The sequence below is a fragment of the Aotus nancymaae genome, unplaced genomic scaffold, assembly GCF_030222135.1.
Source record: "Aotus nancymaae isolate 86718 unplaced genomic scaffold, 86718_ANA_hifiasm-v0.15.2.pri h1tg000036l, whole genome shotgun sequence".
NCBI lineage: Eukaryota > Metazoa > Chordata > Mammalia > Primates > Aotidae > Aotus > Aotus nancymaae.
The window spans coordinates 56,309,555-56,326,768 of record NW_026988450.1 but is presented as its reverse complement, the minus strand read 5'-3'; the positions used below and the strand labels follow the sequence as shown (position 1 = coordinate 56,326,768).

The following is a 17,214-nucleotide window of genomic DNA, read 5'->3' as shown; positions in this document are numbered from 1 at the left end:
CTATGGAACGTAGGTAAGAATGTTTTAGAAATTTTGCAGGAAACTTGACATAATTGCTACTAATTGAAGATATTACATGACCAGGTCATTCGTTCCTTAAGTTGATGCTTTGGAAAGGATACCTAGAAAAATAAGAATTAAGAAATTAAGTAAAATATAAGCATTCAGTTAGGAATTGCTCTACAGCATTTTCTTTCAGATTTTTTTTAAATTTTGTAAGCTACTTCAGAATCTAGTATTGTCTTTATGATTGATTTTTTACTATGTGCAATATTGACATTTGTGTGGAGGAAATGAAGACATGCTTAGCTATTATTGGAGTCCATTTGGCTACTAATGGTACTGATATTCACATATTGCAATCTTTTTTGTTTTTTTTTTTTTTTGCAGTTTTACTAAAGGGAGGAAAAAGAGAGGAAGATAAACCATTTAGAGACTGTGCAGATGTATATCAAGCTGGTTTTAATAAAAGTGGAGTCTACACTATTTATATTAATAATATGCCAGAACCCAAAAAGGTAAAACCAGAAGTGTTTGTTTACAAGATGGAAACCAGATCCCAGTAGAATTGCTGGTTATTCAGATTGATTTGTGAGCTTGTTAAACTGGAAATATATATAGAGATGCCTGAACTTTTTTCTCCCAGAGATACTCTGTTTCCCAGGTCCATAAAGCATGAAAATCCTATTATACAGAAACCCCCAACCCCCATACCTTTTCTTTCACACCAAATTTTCCATTTATTCCTTGGTATTCCTAGTATGTCCCATTGCTCATAAGCATTTGCCTTGTACAGATTTCATGTTGAGATCATATCTACCATGAGTATATGGTAAAGAGTTAGAAGCCATCTTCCAAAGACCCAAGAATCCAGAGAACACACATCATTCACAAGTTAAATACTGTGGAGAGAGAGAGGAGGCACATATAACTATTTGCAAATCACTGCTCCTGTTAGGATAGGAGAAACATTTCCTGTCTTACTTCATAATCTTGAAAGAATTTGCTTTCCATATTTACATAAAAGAGTGGGTTGGAGGTTCAGATTCATCAGTATGTTGAACAAGACCCCAAGTAAACTTTGAAGTAAGCAAACACTGTCTTCCTTCTGTAACTCTTTTATATACTCTCTTCTACCATTTATTAATTAAATCATCCATCCATGCCTTTATTCAATACTATTAAGTGGATGTCATGCATTTGTCAGGAACATAAATATAAAACAAACAGTTTCTAGTGTAATGATGAAGATAGACAAGTATGCAGATAGGTATAAAATGCTGTCAAAGTATAGCGATATAAACATTCTGTTTAAAGCAGGGTATATGGGAAGTTTTGAGGTGAGACAGCCAAAGACAGTGAGATTAGGCAAGAACCTTGCTCTTCAGTGTCTATGAGCTTTAGCTAGAAGCCCAGGGTCCCAAGAGAACCACATGCCCTTGCAAGATAAAACAACTCTCCTCCCCTCATGCCCCCACCTAAATATTTGTCTCTTATCCCTATTTCCTCTGGGGCCTGTGCAAATGCTCTTGGAATCTTCTCTGATTCCCTCAGGCAACTTTACATAACTTTCTCACTGCCAGAGTTCTAAAAAGCAGAGATGGTGCTTTTATCTTTGATTTCCTCGAACTTAGCATAGTTTCCGGCACATAGTAGGTCTCAATACATATGTGCTGGAATGAATGAATGAGTAAGTGGCCTGCTGATGGCAATATCAACACTTCTATATAGTGCATAGTCAGTCAGTCTAACTTACTTAGTCTTCCTGATTGTTAGTCTCCTTTGATAGGCAAAGGAAATGAATCTTGGAGCCCAGTTTGCCAGATGCCACTTAATTGGCAACACAAAGTCTTGACTATAGTCCATATAATTCTATTTTCCCTTCTACCACTGTCCTCTCCCTCTCTCTTGATTTCCATAAGGAATAATTATTTATGTTAGCTCAAAATGGTTTCTTTTTCCCCTTTGCTGGGACAACATTTTCTTCTTGAAAGATACCTTTAATGCTGTCTACAAGTGGAGTGGGCACAGGAGAAAGGAAAGGCAGGAGGCACTATTCTATACTTTGCTACCTTGGCCGTCTACCAAAGAAGTATGGGTTTGCCTGTTTTTCATGTTTGGTTTCTGTGCAAGATTTCACTGAATCCCATTGCTTAAACAAGCAAACAAATGAAAAACTGAAACACAATGGCAAGTCTGGGAGTGAGGAGATGTGGGTAACTTATTCTAAGGAGGATATCCTAAAATCACACTTAAGCTTAAATTCAGTTCATACACACACACACCATAAACACACACCACATACAGCATATGAAGTATGTGAGATTTTGTCCAGGAGTGGGAGGTAGAACTAAAATATATGCTTTATCATTTACCTACAGTACTAGTCAAGACCTGAAAGGACCCCTAAATTTTTGTCAGTTCCACTATAGCTTATAACCTGACTATAAAAATAAAGTTGACTAAAAATATTAAGTGAACTTCCAGTCTTCCATTTAGACTCATAGCGATTCTATGATATACATGAATCTAAAAATAATTTCCAAAGTTTTCAGATCGAGAATATTCACAATTTTAGAATTTTTTTGACTTCATCACCAGTACTACCATGTGACCCTTGGGGAAAGGGGTGCAGTGCAAATACAACTTTAGTCATTCTAATGGACTTTAGTTCATATATAACCACAACTACACTCTAGTTTGAAACATTATGTGATGCAAATAGAACACAGGCTATTTGCAGAACCACTGCTCCTGGTAATGTGAAGAAAAAGATCCCATCTCAATTCATAATCTTGAATAGGTTTGCTTTTCATGCTTACATAAAATAGAGTTTTAGAGAATCCAGTTCACTCCTTCCATGGCTGTCTCCTGAGTTGGTTTCATCAGGAGAGCAAGATTCAAGCTTACATTTCTACAAAATGATGGATTTTAAATATGATGGAGATTTGGGGTTCTTCTTGAATAAATAAAACTTAAATATTAAATTCATAAATGTCAATTATCTACTGGATTAACTTCTGAGATTTAAGTCTAAGAAAAAATAATAACCTGAACAGGTTAGCAGTTATATACCCATACATACCCATAAGGAGCAAATTTTATCACTGCTGAAGGGCCCCCATGGCTTTTCAGAGAGAAGAAGCAGAAGTTCCCTTGTTACCTGGTCAAGACTATTATTAAATTTAGATTTACTTTTATTGGAATACTAGTAGAGTGTGGTAAGAAAGGGAGATAACTGAGCTGAAGAGAGAAGGACTTTGGCTTTTTTCTGGACTTAAATGTTTATTCTCTTGTTTTATTATTTCCCTGCTATAATCATAAATTCTCTTATAAGTAGTAACATTGTTCTATAATGAAGATGGGTATTTCAGACTGACATACATATACATTTTTACAGGTAAAAAATTTAGTGTTAAGTCCCCTAATATAATTGCATAGCATAGCACTGGTAAGAACAAATATTGTATGAATTTCCTTAAAAGTAATTTAGAGGCTGATTAACACAATAGCTCAAATGTATTGAGCATTTACAGTTTGCCAGTCTTCCTCTAAGCACATATATATATATATGCCTTGTGTGTGTGTGTGTGTGTGTGTGTGTGTGTATGGTAGTATCTAATAGGGTTGTTTATATATATATAATATATATATATATATACACACACACACAGTCCTTCATTTATATATATATATATACAGTCCTTCATTTACGCTTTTCAACAACCCTACGAGATAGATACTCCCATTATTCCCATTATTCCTATTTTGGAAAAATAACCTGCCCAAAACAAATTATTAGCAAATATTTAACATTGACTTTGAAAACAGGAATCTAATTTTAGAATACACCTTTTTATTTATGTTAATGATAATGGAAATTGTATCATTCATAATTTTGAATATGAACCTGTTGCCCCATAGAGTGGTAAACACATGTGTGACATGAGAGCTACACAGGCAAAGGTTTATTTTTAGAAAATTTAGAAAATTAGGTAAGTTGATTCATGTTCTCATTTTAACTCACCTCATTCTCACCATCCTGTAATCTCAGTTTCTTCCATCTTGAAATAAATTGTCAGCATTCTCTTAATCCTATAGAAAGTGCTACCAAAATTCATCTTTAGGGCTTTCGCCCTTCCATGTAGACTGTGCATTGTAGATAGGAAGTTTGGTGCTATTCCTGGATATGCTTAGCCAAAACATTGCTCATTATGTTTTCAGAAGTTTTGGCAAGGGTAAGAAACTCAAGGCAACCTACACAAAGACAAAAGAGTCAACTGTTAGGTTTATTAAAAAAATAGGTTTATTAAAGAAAAGGGACAAAATTATTAACAGAAACTATTCATGTTATAGTCAGTGTGAGAGTTGCAAGTAAAACAGGATTATAATACCATTAATTGTTCCAACTGATGTTGTTCCATGCCAAAAAAAAAAAAAAGTCTGTGAAAATTAGAGAAATGTTATCTTTTCAAATGTGGAAGCCAAAGATGGTTTCCTAAAATGAATTATTCAAGCAGATAGAAAATTAGATTAGGTGGTTTCCATATTTACTTTCTGCTTTTATATTATTAATGGCTTGTGTTTATTTTCCTTTCTGAATTCCCTTCAATGTATACTAGTAGTAGAAACAGGACTTTTCCTTTCATTTTATGTTTCCAAAACCAAGTGCCTAGTTTCATTCAAAAAACAAACCATTTAATCATTACTTATTGTAAAATATTAAAAATTTGATTCTGAATTCATAATTCCCCTAATTCTTGGAAAAGTATTATAACAAATGGGTTAAGCCCTTTTCATTTATGGTTATGGAAAAATAATTAACACTCACAAGTCTAATCATTCCAACTTCTATGCAACATAAAAGCATAAAAGCTATGTGAATCAAATTTCCCTTTTTGTTTGGGTTTAAGCCTCTGTATTATGTTAAAGGTGTTTAATGCTTGAAAGCTTTGACCTTGCCTGGGATAGGAGCCAGTTCAATCTTTTCTTGGATAGAGTTAAGCCCAAGTCATATGATTGATAAATGCAATAGGCATAGTTAATTTAGCAGGGCCTTGTCCACAGGAAGGACACTGCCAGATAGCACAGACCACACACTACTGGCAAATGAACTTTCAGGCCTTTCATGTCTCAAATCTTTCTAAAACCTACCATCTATTTTTTTTGAATTTCCTTCATCTGTTAAGCATAGGCTTTTTTTTTTCTGACTAAAAATAATAGGCTTTTGTTTTGTCTTTGCTAGAGTAGGTCCAACTTCTTAAATATACATATACGTATATGTGTGTGTATACATGTATATACATAATACATATAGAAAGGTAGCATTCTCAATGATTAGTGATGCCAATATTATTATAATAATTAGAGCCTAGAAATCATAATTATAAGGACAATTTATTGAACTTATACATGTTTTGGTTTTGTATATTTTAGATTATTTTGTATATTTAGATTATCTTAAATTATAAAATTTGTATGCAATGTTATATATAACCATATAATATAACTATAGTATATTAAATTTAAATATTATATATATTAAATATTACATTATATACAGACAGTGTATAATGCATAACATAAACATGTATCATGTCATCAGTAATACATGTAAGAGACAGGAGTAGTGATGATGCCTATTAAATGCCAAACACTATTCTAAAAATTCTATATGCATTAACTCATCAAATTCTTAGAAAATATCTAAGTGGTAGATAGAGAGAGCAGAGGTGGGTTTTAAATCCAGGCAATGTAGTGTTCAAGTCTGTGCTGTTAACCAAGGTGTCATTCAGCTCCATTGTGCCTAGATAGCACAAAGAGAAGCTGTTATCATTGATGTTATTAAGTCTTCATAAGAATTGGGAAGCATATGTCTAACCCCTTAGCCTTTCTGCCCCTCAGCTTCCAGCTCTGTCATCTGCCTGGGTAATTTCTATTTCCCAGTGGTTTTTTCTCTAGGTCTTTATTTAGGAAGCAGTCTCAGCACATCTGAACATTTACAAGTCACTGGATGCCTCTGTTTAGAAGGAAAGTTGTCTTTTTCAAAAAATTGTGGGTGATTTAAAAACTAAGTGCATAGAGTTTTAATAATGTAGGTAACATTAATTTAAAAACTGTACAGTATAGTTTCCTCTATGCACTCTACATTTATAAATGTAGTGATTCTTTTCCCCAGGTACATAAGTGGACTTTACAGCTTTGCAAACACAACTTGGCAAACTTTAGGCAATCAGTGTCCATTAAAAAATAAAAAGAAATGGATAAAAACATTCATTCTGGATTAACAAGTCAGGGCATGATGACATTCAATTGAGAAACTAGTGACATTAGCTGCTTCTAGCAAAATATTTCCTTGATATTTTCACTTTCCTTTTTTTTTTTTTTTTGATTTAAATTTTACCAGTAAAGCTCCACTTTGACCACTTCTCTTGAGTCACCACCTATGCCCTCTTGAAACTATGTCATCTGATTTTATTCCCAATCCTGCATTCTCTCTCACCAAGGTCACTAAAGGCTCCTTCATTCAAATTGAAGTGTATATTTTCTTAATCAGTTTTTTTTTATGTTTACTTCTTTGAGACATTTAATTATCACCTCCCCAACTCTAAATCCATCCCTTTCTTTGCATTCCATTAATCACGTTTTCTTATTTTATCTCTCCTATTGCATCTCTATTTATTTAACAAATATTCATTTAGTACCTGCTGTAGGCTAGGCACACCTCAAGGTACTGGGGACAGCAGTAAATCAAAAGAAATTCCTGCCTACCTAAAGGTTCCTGATGTATTCTGTCTTTCTCAGGTGTTCACCAAAGCCCATTCTTTGGCCCTTCTCACTCCCTGCCACACACATCTGTTTCCGCCTTTTTCTTTACTTATTTAAGTAATTGCATTTGTTTTCATGCTATCAACAAATGCTTTTAAGCAGATCATTCCCAATAATTTTGAATTAGGTATACATAGAGTTCAATTATGAATTCAGTTCAAATCAACTTTAAATCCCAGATCCAGAGTTTATTGTTGGGTATAATCACTGGTAAGTTACTGAACTACTCTAAACCTCAGTATTTTTCAATCTGTAAAATGGAGATGATAATCATACCTACTTCCTACATAGGGGTATGGTGAGAATAAGTTAGAAAATTCATGTAAGGTATTGATATTATATGGTCCTTAACAAGCATGTCATTGTTAATAGCAATTCCTTTCTTACTTCCTTATGCTCTTATCCATATTTTTATCCTTAGTCTAGACCATCTTGAACTGCCAAATAAACTTTTTTCTTTGGACATCTTTGCTACCTCAAAGGCTAAGGTGTCAAAAAGTATGATCATTTTCTTTGCTCATGTTCTCTTTCTTGAATTTCTCATTTAGATTATTGTCTCCGTGATTCTTCAGGTATTAGAGCTGAAAATTGTGAATTCAGTCTCCTTAATCCTGTGAAATCAGTCACTATTGAAACTTTGAGATGTTTTGAGTACCTGACCCATATTTTATTTATAATAATACCCCCAGTTGTAATTGAAAACTGATTCCCAAGAATGCTCATTAAGTAAAAAAAAATAAGTGAATAAATGAATTAATTAAGGAAGATGAAAGACTAACTAGAGGTTATGTTGAGGACCAAAAGCAGGTACAGAAGAGTTAAAGAATTAGTGGCGGTGGGGAGCATTGGGAAAGGAATCAAAATTTAAAATGCACAGTCTTAGAGGTGAGTCAATTCCTAGGGCTAATGAAGACATACGTATGTCTTCATTAGCCCTAGGAATTTGGCTGTTGTCAAAGTAGGGGGAGAGCCCTTGAGAGGACAGTTGTTCTATATCATATGCTTACAAATAGGCATGTATATCTTATACCCTTTCACTCTGAGGAAGTACATGGACAATTTGTCCTTTGAGTGACATTTCTTGCCACTGTTTTTATACCCTCTTTGTTACTTGTGTTCTAAATGCACTGGTGCCTCAGGGGAAACACTTGAGGTTTTTCCTCTAATCAAAGCTTAGCTCTGTGTCCACATAGCTTGCTTGCTGCTGCAGCATCATATCCCACCTTTAGTCAGCCTTCAACATCCTTTAGTATTCAGTTGTTGAGGGAATAGTGTTCCCCATAGTCCCTGTTGAATAATCAAGCTGCCACATTCATGCTACATCAATTACAGTGATTGCTCTCTGAAGATAATTCCCTTACAGATATGTCTGTCTTCTTGGGAAGACTCTGGGGGAAATGAGTCAATTTCTAAATAAATACCATTGTATTTTGAATAATTAAGATGAGATAAGTCTTTGTAAGATTTGTATAAATTTTCCACAAGGGAAAGAAATGCTTGTCACAGTCAGAAGAGATACAGTATGTAGTGCTCTCCTGTTATTGTTCATGACTAAAATACAAGCAAATAATATATTCTCCATATGCTATGCCACAAATATTGTCTCTAATGTAATACTGAATAATCAAGGATAACTACTATAACATGTACATATATAAGAATTGATATGCAATGAATATATGTAACAGTTAAAACGTGATATTTTAACAATTTTTTTCTCCTTATTGTATTCTCATTTCAATCAATTTAAAATTTTGAAATTCTAAGTCTTGTGTTTTGGCAATCAAATGGTCTATAACTTGGGAAATTTAGTAGCATTTCCAAAACTTTGAACATAGCAAACACTTATTTCCATTTAAAACAAAGATTTTTTAAAATCTCTTATAGTCTAAGACAAAGACTATTAATTTTTAGCTGACTAATAAAAATTTGTGCAAATAATTTATTCATCATTGATGGAATTTAATCAGAAAAAAACTCAAATATGAATCATAAGAAGAAATAACCAATAAGATATCTAAATTAACATTGTTCAATATAGTAATTTCAGGTTTTTTTAAAATCTATAGACCTGCTCACCTTATTTCTATTTTGAAACATGTAGGACATATGTTTTTTAAGGTAGAGGTAATTTTTACTTGACTTTGGTTTCCATTTGTCAGGTATTTTGCAATATGGATGTCAATGGGGGAGGCTGGACTGTAATACAACATCGTGAAGATGGAAGTATAGATTTCCAAAGAGGCTGGAGAGACTATAAAATGGTAAGACAGAAGAATTTACGGTGCTTTTTGGTGTTTTATCTTGAAGTTATCTTCTCCATACTATATGACAAATCTTTGTAATTTTAGGTGGTTTTGAGTTATTTTTGAAATAAAATGATACATTAGTGACATTACTTTCATTAGACACAAAACACTCATAAATCATTTCCAGTAAATGATTTCCATGTGTGCATCAGAAAGAAAAATGTATCAGTGAAATTATTTGGTGAACTGTTGTGTATTGTCTGGATTTGTTCCTAGTTGAGAGTGGGGGAAGCTAGCACTCAGACCTTCGCTGGACATGTGAGCCCGACAAAGGGAGTTGGGCAGGGTTGCAGGTTATAGAACAGGATGGGTAATAGCAATGGCCTCGCCCACATGGCTGGCTAATTGTTGCTGGCTGTTGACTAGAAGCTCCTCCGTGTGACCTTTCCATGTCGCTAGGCTAAGCTTCTTTCAGTAAAGTGACCCAAGGTTGTCAGACTTCTTATGTAGCACTTGTCATCCTCCAAAGACAAAGCAGAAGCTTTCAGCCTTTTTTAGTTTTATTAGATCCAGAAATGAAACAGTGTTACTTCCATTGCATTCTGTTGGTTATGGTTGGTCACAAGGGAAGTCCAGATTTAAGGCATGAGGAGTACATAAAGGTATGAACTATGAGCCATGGCTCACTCACTGGGGTCTGCAAAATAACAGCAGACAGATATCATCATCATCATCATTATCATCATCATCATCATCACAGCTCTTTTTTAGTGCCAAATATATCAGCCCTATATGTAATTTCTTATCTAATTTTTAATACAGCCCTATTAGCTAACACGATGCCAGTTTTAAAAGGAAACAGAGATGAGCAAGGATTGAAATAATCCAAAATCCAGTAATCACATAGTCAGTGCCTACGAAATTAACTATTAAAATCTGCTGACAGAATGTAAAGGTGTAGTAATGCAGGAGAATCTGTATTTATGGATTCTCATTCTTTTGCATCTAAAACTTCAAGATAATTCCTATCTTGACTTTTTGACAAATTTTCTCTCACCAAGTAGAGGGAAAGGTGGTAGAAATGCCATACAAACCTAGGTTCTGTCTTGATATTCTTGTAGACAATTGTAAAAACTATGGTTGATTTGCATCAGAGTTCACCCATTAATAGGCTCATAGTTGGTCCAATGACAGTAAACAATGGGCTTTAATGAATGAAAGGAGGTTTCTAGGGGTGTCACTGCATCTACATTTTTATCAGATGCTTGGTTGAACAGTCTGAAAGCACGTTTAAAAAGTTTGGATTTACACAAAGTTGGATTCCTCATGTCTTTGTTTTACCATAAACTCAAGATGGAAAGGTAGGCTGAAGCCAGCAAGATATAATTCCACAGAGATGATTATAAAATATTTCACCTACATAAAAAATACCTAAATCAACTGTGACAAAACAGGGTAAGGGTGACAAATTGCCTTAAGGACCTAGTATTTGAAAGAGATTTGTTTGGCTCTAAGCTCATTTTGTATTAACAAAGATTAATGTACTCAGTTTACATTACTAGTAGTTTGGGGGGGGTCACAAAAAAATGCAGAACTCACTGGTATCTGCCATGATCTAGTCACATCAAAAATATAGTTTCAATTCTAGGGGTTTTCAAACAAGTGAAGTTATCCTAGGAGTTACAAACACGAGGGGAGGAATTTGGAAATTACATCTGGAACAGGTGAACACCTGGAGAAGAAAACAATTAGGCATAAACCTGATAGCTATTTGAGTTAACTGGACAGAGTTAGGTTACTAGAGTCCACTTCTTAAAATGTGGTCCAGGGACCAGCAGTATTTGCAACCTCTGGGAACTTATTAGAAATACGAATCTCGAGCTCTGGCCCAGATTTACTGAATTAGAATGTGCATTTGAACACTGCCTGAGAGGGGAGTGCAATAATGAATGGAGGAGTATTCCACCAAGGCAAAATGTAACCAAGTATGAAGAAAACTCTCCAATGGTTAATCCCAACACCAAATGGACTGCCTATTAAGTGGTACGCCCTCCCTGTCTTCAGTGGAAATTGAAGGTACATCATCATCTTTCGGGATTGGCATGTAGAATTGGAATGTTAGGTTAGATTTGAAGGCCTCTTCTGCCTAGGTGATTTTAAAACTATATGAGGGATAAAAGATTATCTACATTGGAAAAAAAAAGACTGAATTATGTTCATATTAACAGTTTTAGTCTTCACTCTGCCATTTACAAGAGGAGTGATTTTTAGCAAATCACTTAACCCTCATCTTAGCTTTCTCGTTCATTAAAATAGGACAATGATACTATCTCACCTGCCTCACAGGGATGTTTTGAAGATTAGAAATAATGTAAGTAAAGCACTTAGGCACACTGAATTTTCAGTGAACAGTAGTTATTTTTATTATCAAAGATGAAAACATCAAAAACAGCAAAAATTTCACTTAACTATGCCAAAAATACTGTTGTGCAAACTATCTTAACTTATTATTATTTTCACCACTAAAATGTGAGGTGAAGAAGTCATCTGAAAATTAGACTATAGATAGACTCAGGCTAATGTGAAATGCATTATTATTAAAATTAATGATAACAGAAAAGTAAATATAAAGTTGTCATCATGGTGACTTTCCAAAATGGTGACTTTCCAAAATGGTGAATTCTTAACTGTAAACATCTGCTGCCTTGGCAAGCTAGGCATGTTAAGTAAGAGATACTGACTTGTTAAGTATGGAATCAATTCATGTCTTGTAAGTATTTACCAAATATATCCATTTCTAAGCAATTCTTTTTTTATTATTGGAACAAGACTGAGATTCTTTAATCATCGTGTTTTATGGAGTTTAACCTTCCCCCCTTTTAAAATAAGAAAGACTATCATGCTTTATTCAAACTTGAAACATTTATCAGGTGAGTATCAATTTCACACGATCAAAAAATGAGATAAGCTACAAATTTTTTAAACATTCTGGCTAAAAACGAGGCTGCAGATTTTTTTTTAATTGAAAATATTCATCATATGTTACAACATGATTAAAACACATGGTAGAAAGTGTTTTGGTTCTTTCCCTAGAGTTTTTCTTTCACCTAAAGACAAAATAACATGACTCCATCAGGAATGGATATAGACTCCTTATGCCAGTTCTTATCAGTCACACCTACTTCTATTTCCAGCATCCAAAGAACTGCCTGCTCACTTCTTCAGCTAAGGGTGTACATCCTTTGGGAGAACAAGAACTTGGCATGCCCCAACTCTCTACAATCTTTACCAATCTACTATTATATACATTAGGATGCTACATTTCTTCCTTGGGCAATGAATGCAGAAATAAAGTTTTATTTCTCTTTCCTTTCTGCCTTTCCTCTCTTTCCCTTCATTCTGATTGATATGTATGGGCTTCTTCTTACTTCATAAGATTTCCAAAACAATGTGTTAAAGTTATCAACACTTGTAATTACAAATATATATTACATATTAGTATTATTATTTTTTATTTATTTATGTATTTATTTTTGAGACGGAGTTTCGCTCTTGTTACCCAGGCTAGAGTGCAATGGCGCGATCTCGGCTCACCGCAACCTCCGCCTCCTGGGTTCAGGAATTCTCCTGCCTCAGCCCCCCGAGTAGCTGGGATTACAGGCACGCGCCACCATGCCCAGCTAATTTTTTGTATTTTAGTAGAGACGGGGTTTCACCATGTTGACCAGGATGGTCTTGATCTCTTGACCTCGTGATCCACCCGCCTCGGCCTCCCAAAGTGCTGGGATTACAGGCGTAAGCCACCGCGCCCGGCCATATTATTATTATTTTTAAACCTCTGTCAATATGAAAGGTTTACCAATTTTTGGATTCTTGACATTGGCTTTAAGCCTGCAAGTCTCTTGCCTAAGCTTAGCTTTCACTTAACCTTCCTCAAGAGGAGATTCAGCAAAATCTGGTTTATGGATTTGTAAAGATGTTTGCCTGAAAGGAAAAGTCTAGAGTGGGCTTTTTAATGAGGCACTTAGGGAAGACATTAACTCCTTCAAGTCATAAGGATACCATTTAGTGGCCTCCAGCAATAACACTTATCATCAGTACTTTTGCATATAAAGCTCAATGAAGCTAGGAGTTCCAAATAGTACCCTAAATGGCCTAACTTAATACTGTAGTAGGCAATGACTAATGGCCTGGAGACAAACTTGCTTTAGTTTGAGAACAATTACCCCCATAAACAGAGCTTCCTATCCATTCAAAAATTTTAGTCTGAGTATCATAACTTCTGGGAGTTCTTTGTTTCTGGAAAGAAGTTGAGGGTACATTTTCATTAATATTTTGACATCTTCACATTAAAAAGAGAAAAATGCATAAGAAATTAAAAATTTTAAAATAAAACATTGTTTCAGTCTTTCTTGGGTTGAGTGTCTCAGCAGTTAGAAGAGATGTACGATTTAACTGCATACAAAAGTGCCTTTGGAAAGCCACAGCTATGTCTTACTTTTTTTAACACAAAATAATTTGTATGAAAAAAGATGAAACCCATGGAATACATGGACTATGTCTGGTTTCAATTTTGCTTCATCTATAAAAAGTCAGCACTTCCTGTGAGCATTATCAGACAAAACAAATAAAGTACCAGCGACAATTATTTTGTTAACTTGGAAAAGCACAAACCAAAATTGAACATTTCTGCAGGTTTTGGCAACAACTAATAAAGGTTGGTTTTTCCTCTGCATGTATTTTTTTAGTAAAATGTGCCTTTTAAGGCCGATTTTAAGTCAGCATTAGTTCAGATTAAATTTCAGTGTCTTTTTTATCCTCTTATTAGAAAACTAGAGAGGGAATAAAATCAATTAACAATGTAGGTGAATCAGTGAACAAAAATCTTTGAGTTGATTGTGATCGACATCATTAAACATTGTTTTTACAAAAGTACATGACATAGTATACTTAGATTTTATGCATGAAAAAGAGGAAATTGTATTGTAATTGTTTATTCATTCATTGTTACTTTTTCAATGTCAGCACAAATTTTGTACATACTTTCGTTTTTATTTTCATAGAAGTTACAGGCTATTTGGGGTAAAATAAGGACCTGTGGCAAACTGTTATGTGCCATAATATGTAAACCTATTTCGGAGCATATGCATTGGCTGACTCTGTCTTTTAGGCATGAATATGCATTTTTGAAGGACAGTCACACACACGTAATCAAAACTTGCCTCCCCATATGGACCTCAGTATGAAGATGGGATTTTACTCCTGCATTTTCCCTGTGTACCACTCACATGATTTGATTTGATTATTCTTTTAAGTTTGTACTTGGAATATCTATTCCACATCATATTTATGTGGATCTCTACCTTTGGTTCATAGCAGACTTACACGTGCAACCTTTTAAATGTATAGCTCTCTGAGCCGGCACCAGACATACTGAATCAGAATCTTCATGGGGGACCTAATCATCTATATTTTTTAAAAGACCCCGAGTTGTTTCTGATATGCATTCCTGGTTGAAAGCAGTTGTCACAACTATTAACTTATTAGCATGGTGTAAGAGCATGAAAATTACCTCTTGTACCTCCAAAAACTCTTGAGATATGGAAAGAGAGGGATTGAGAGAAACAGAACTAAGGGAGCACTGAGTATGAAAGAAACATGCTTTAGTACTTGGAAGCAGAGGTAAGAATAAGAAAGTAGTCTGTGCTTTCATTAGTACTATAGTTTAGTCCCAGTTGCAATCAGTTGGTTGTAATGTCATATTTAACAATTAACTTTTTGGATTAAAATGATAATACTCATTTGTATAAACCAACTCTCAATTTATTATAATACCTTAGTCCTCTGAGAGCCTTTTAAATAATTATTTCAATATCCCTTTATTAATTTTTAGGCCAAGACAAGACCTAGATTGTTCTTTTTCCTTTTCTTTTTTTTTTTTTTTTTTTTTTTGAGACCGAGTTTCGCTCTTTTTCCTTTTCTTATACAAAGTAGAAAGGACCTTGCTTCCCCACATATGGCTCACAGTCTCATGGAAGAGAAGCAACTAACCAGAAAATTACTATGTATTGTGACATATATTTTAACTATAACAACAGCTAGATTTTTAAGTTTTTTCTGTGCATCAGTGCTTAGTTAAATGCTTCAAGCATATTGTTTAATTTTTTTTCTGAAAACCTTGTATATGAAAATGATGTCTGTGTTGGATACGATGAGTTCTAAATTTCTCTTCAAAGGATCAGTATATTCAGCTCTTTGTCCTCCATTTTAAAGTTTAACTTCCTTGTAGTTTCAGTAAACAACCTTTTCCACCAGTTCTAATCAGTAGTTCACATCTGTTCCCCTGGTCCCCTGCTCCATCCTGACTCATCCTGGCCACCTGCTCTGTCCTGACTCATCCTGGTCACTTGCTTTGAACTGAGTCACCCCTGGTCACTTGCCCTGACCTGAGTCACCTTTAGTTACCTGTTCCATAACCATTTTTCCCACCAAACCATTCGCCCACTGGCTCAAACCACTCTGGCTCATACACCTGCTCTCTTTAAAATAGCCAGTCAGAATTGACTTAGACTGTGTGGTCTAATCCTAGCCAATAGGGGAACAACACAGCAGTAGGGGCTGCATCAGGGATAAGAACCTCTTCCCCTCCCCTGTTCAGGTGGCACTCACCATTGCTCTATCTATGAGATGCAACCTTTTATAGAAGTAAATTGCCTTGTTGAGAAAATTTATATTCAAGTGCTATTTCTTTTGTGGCATTGAAATTTTACATATAACATCTGTAATCGCTGTTTTGCAGACAAAGAAACTGAGGCTCGGAAACAAAGTTGATAGTTCTACAGCAAATATGTGGCAGATCAAGGCTTTAATCTGGAGCTGGAGATAAGGGGTAGAGGTTATTTCATCCAAGCCAAGCCTTTGTGCCACATATCAGATCTATGGTCATCCCTGATAAACTATCCAAAAGACAGTTTACTAATGTGGGAACCCAATTCCCCTTCTTTCATGTATTTTTCATCTTAATGATGAAACAGTTGTTTCTGGATCACTGCACTTGGCTATTAGAAGGTTTCCTCCCTAATCTGCAGCCATTTTGATTCATTATACCCAAACATTTTGCTCTTATAATAGAATGTGCTTGGACAGTTTTTTGGGAAGGGGATTAAAATAAATGTTAGTTTCTAAATGCAAATTATACTGTTTTCTTTTTAGTCATTTCTTCCTGAAAGACAAAAATGCAAACTCTTTTGGAAGGGATATTTATTTCCATTTAAAGGGAAGTACAGGCCTGCATGTGGAGACAGGGATGGAGGCTCTTGTAGGAATGTCACTATTGCTTGTTCATTTCTACAGCTCACCCAAAATCACTGCATGTTTCCCTGGGGAAGCTGGAGAGTTTTATCCACACAACGCTTTCAACAGCATGGAAATATGTGACCCAAAACTTAACACTTCATCATTCCCAGCCTTTGTATTCACATTGAGTATAATTGTTGAATCCCTTTTCAATGACTGCACAGAAAAGGGAATCATCAACTGGCTAGAGGGAGAGTTTTGACATGTCTAAGCTGCAAAAAAATGCAAGGAAAATCCCAGTGGTCTTCTCTTTCTTCCCAGGGGCTGCTGCAATTAAGGGTAAGTAACTCAGTTGGCAGAGGAGGTAGTGCATAAGTGATGCAGTTGGTCACTTTAAGAAACATTTCCCCAAGGCTCAACTATATTGTCTACAACAAGAATTGTGCTTTAAGGTTACTTTTCCATGTGTTTTTGCAAACGCTGTAATATTTTGTTTTTCTTCCTCCTTACCTTCCTTTCTCCTCTCTTCCTTTCTTGCATCTTTCCTCTTTTCTTTCCTTTCTGCCCTTTTTTTGAATTTCAGTGAATCCTAATGGAATGCTCAGTGCATGTCAGCTCTTCACTGGTTTTTGGGAATTCTCAAATACAACACAGCTTCTATCCTAAGGAGCTCACAATATGGCCATTGAAACAAATATATAGATCAAGAATTACACTGAATTTCAAGTATTGCCAATGGGTATTTTCTGAGGCAATTGTGAATACCCCAAATCTAAAATGCCAGAAAGTTCTTTATTTTCCTATCACTAACATCTCCAACATTTACAGTTGGCTTTCTTTA

General features: G+C 35.0%; 1 protein-coding gene across 5 annotated transcripts in view; it reads left to right on the top strand.

Annotated features, from left to right (window-relative positions):
• The window catches only part of ANGPT1 (angiopoietin 1), a 289,955-nt gene that overhangs the window by 189,346 nt on the left and 83,395 nt on the right, over positions 1–17,214 (top strand). For all 5 annotated transcript variants that reach the window (XM_064384528.1, XM_012443306.3, XM_012443305.2 and 2 more), the window contains exons 5-6: positions 391–518; positions 8,991–9,092. In XM_064384528.1, the coding sequence (XP_064240598.1) occupies positions 391–518; positions 8,991–9,092 (230 nt within the window). The remainder of the gene's footprint in view (positions 1–390; positions 519–8,990; positions 9,093–17,214) is intronic.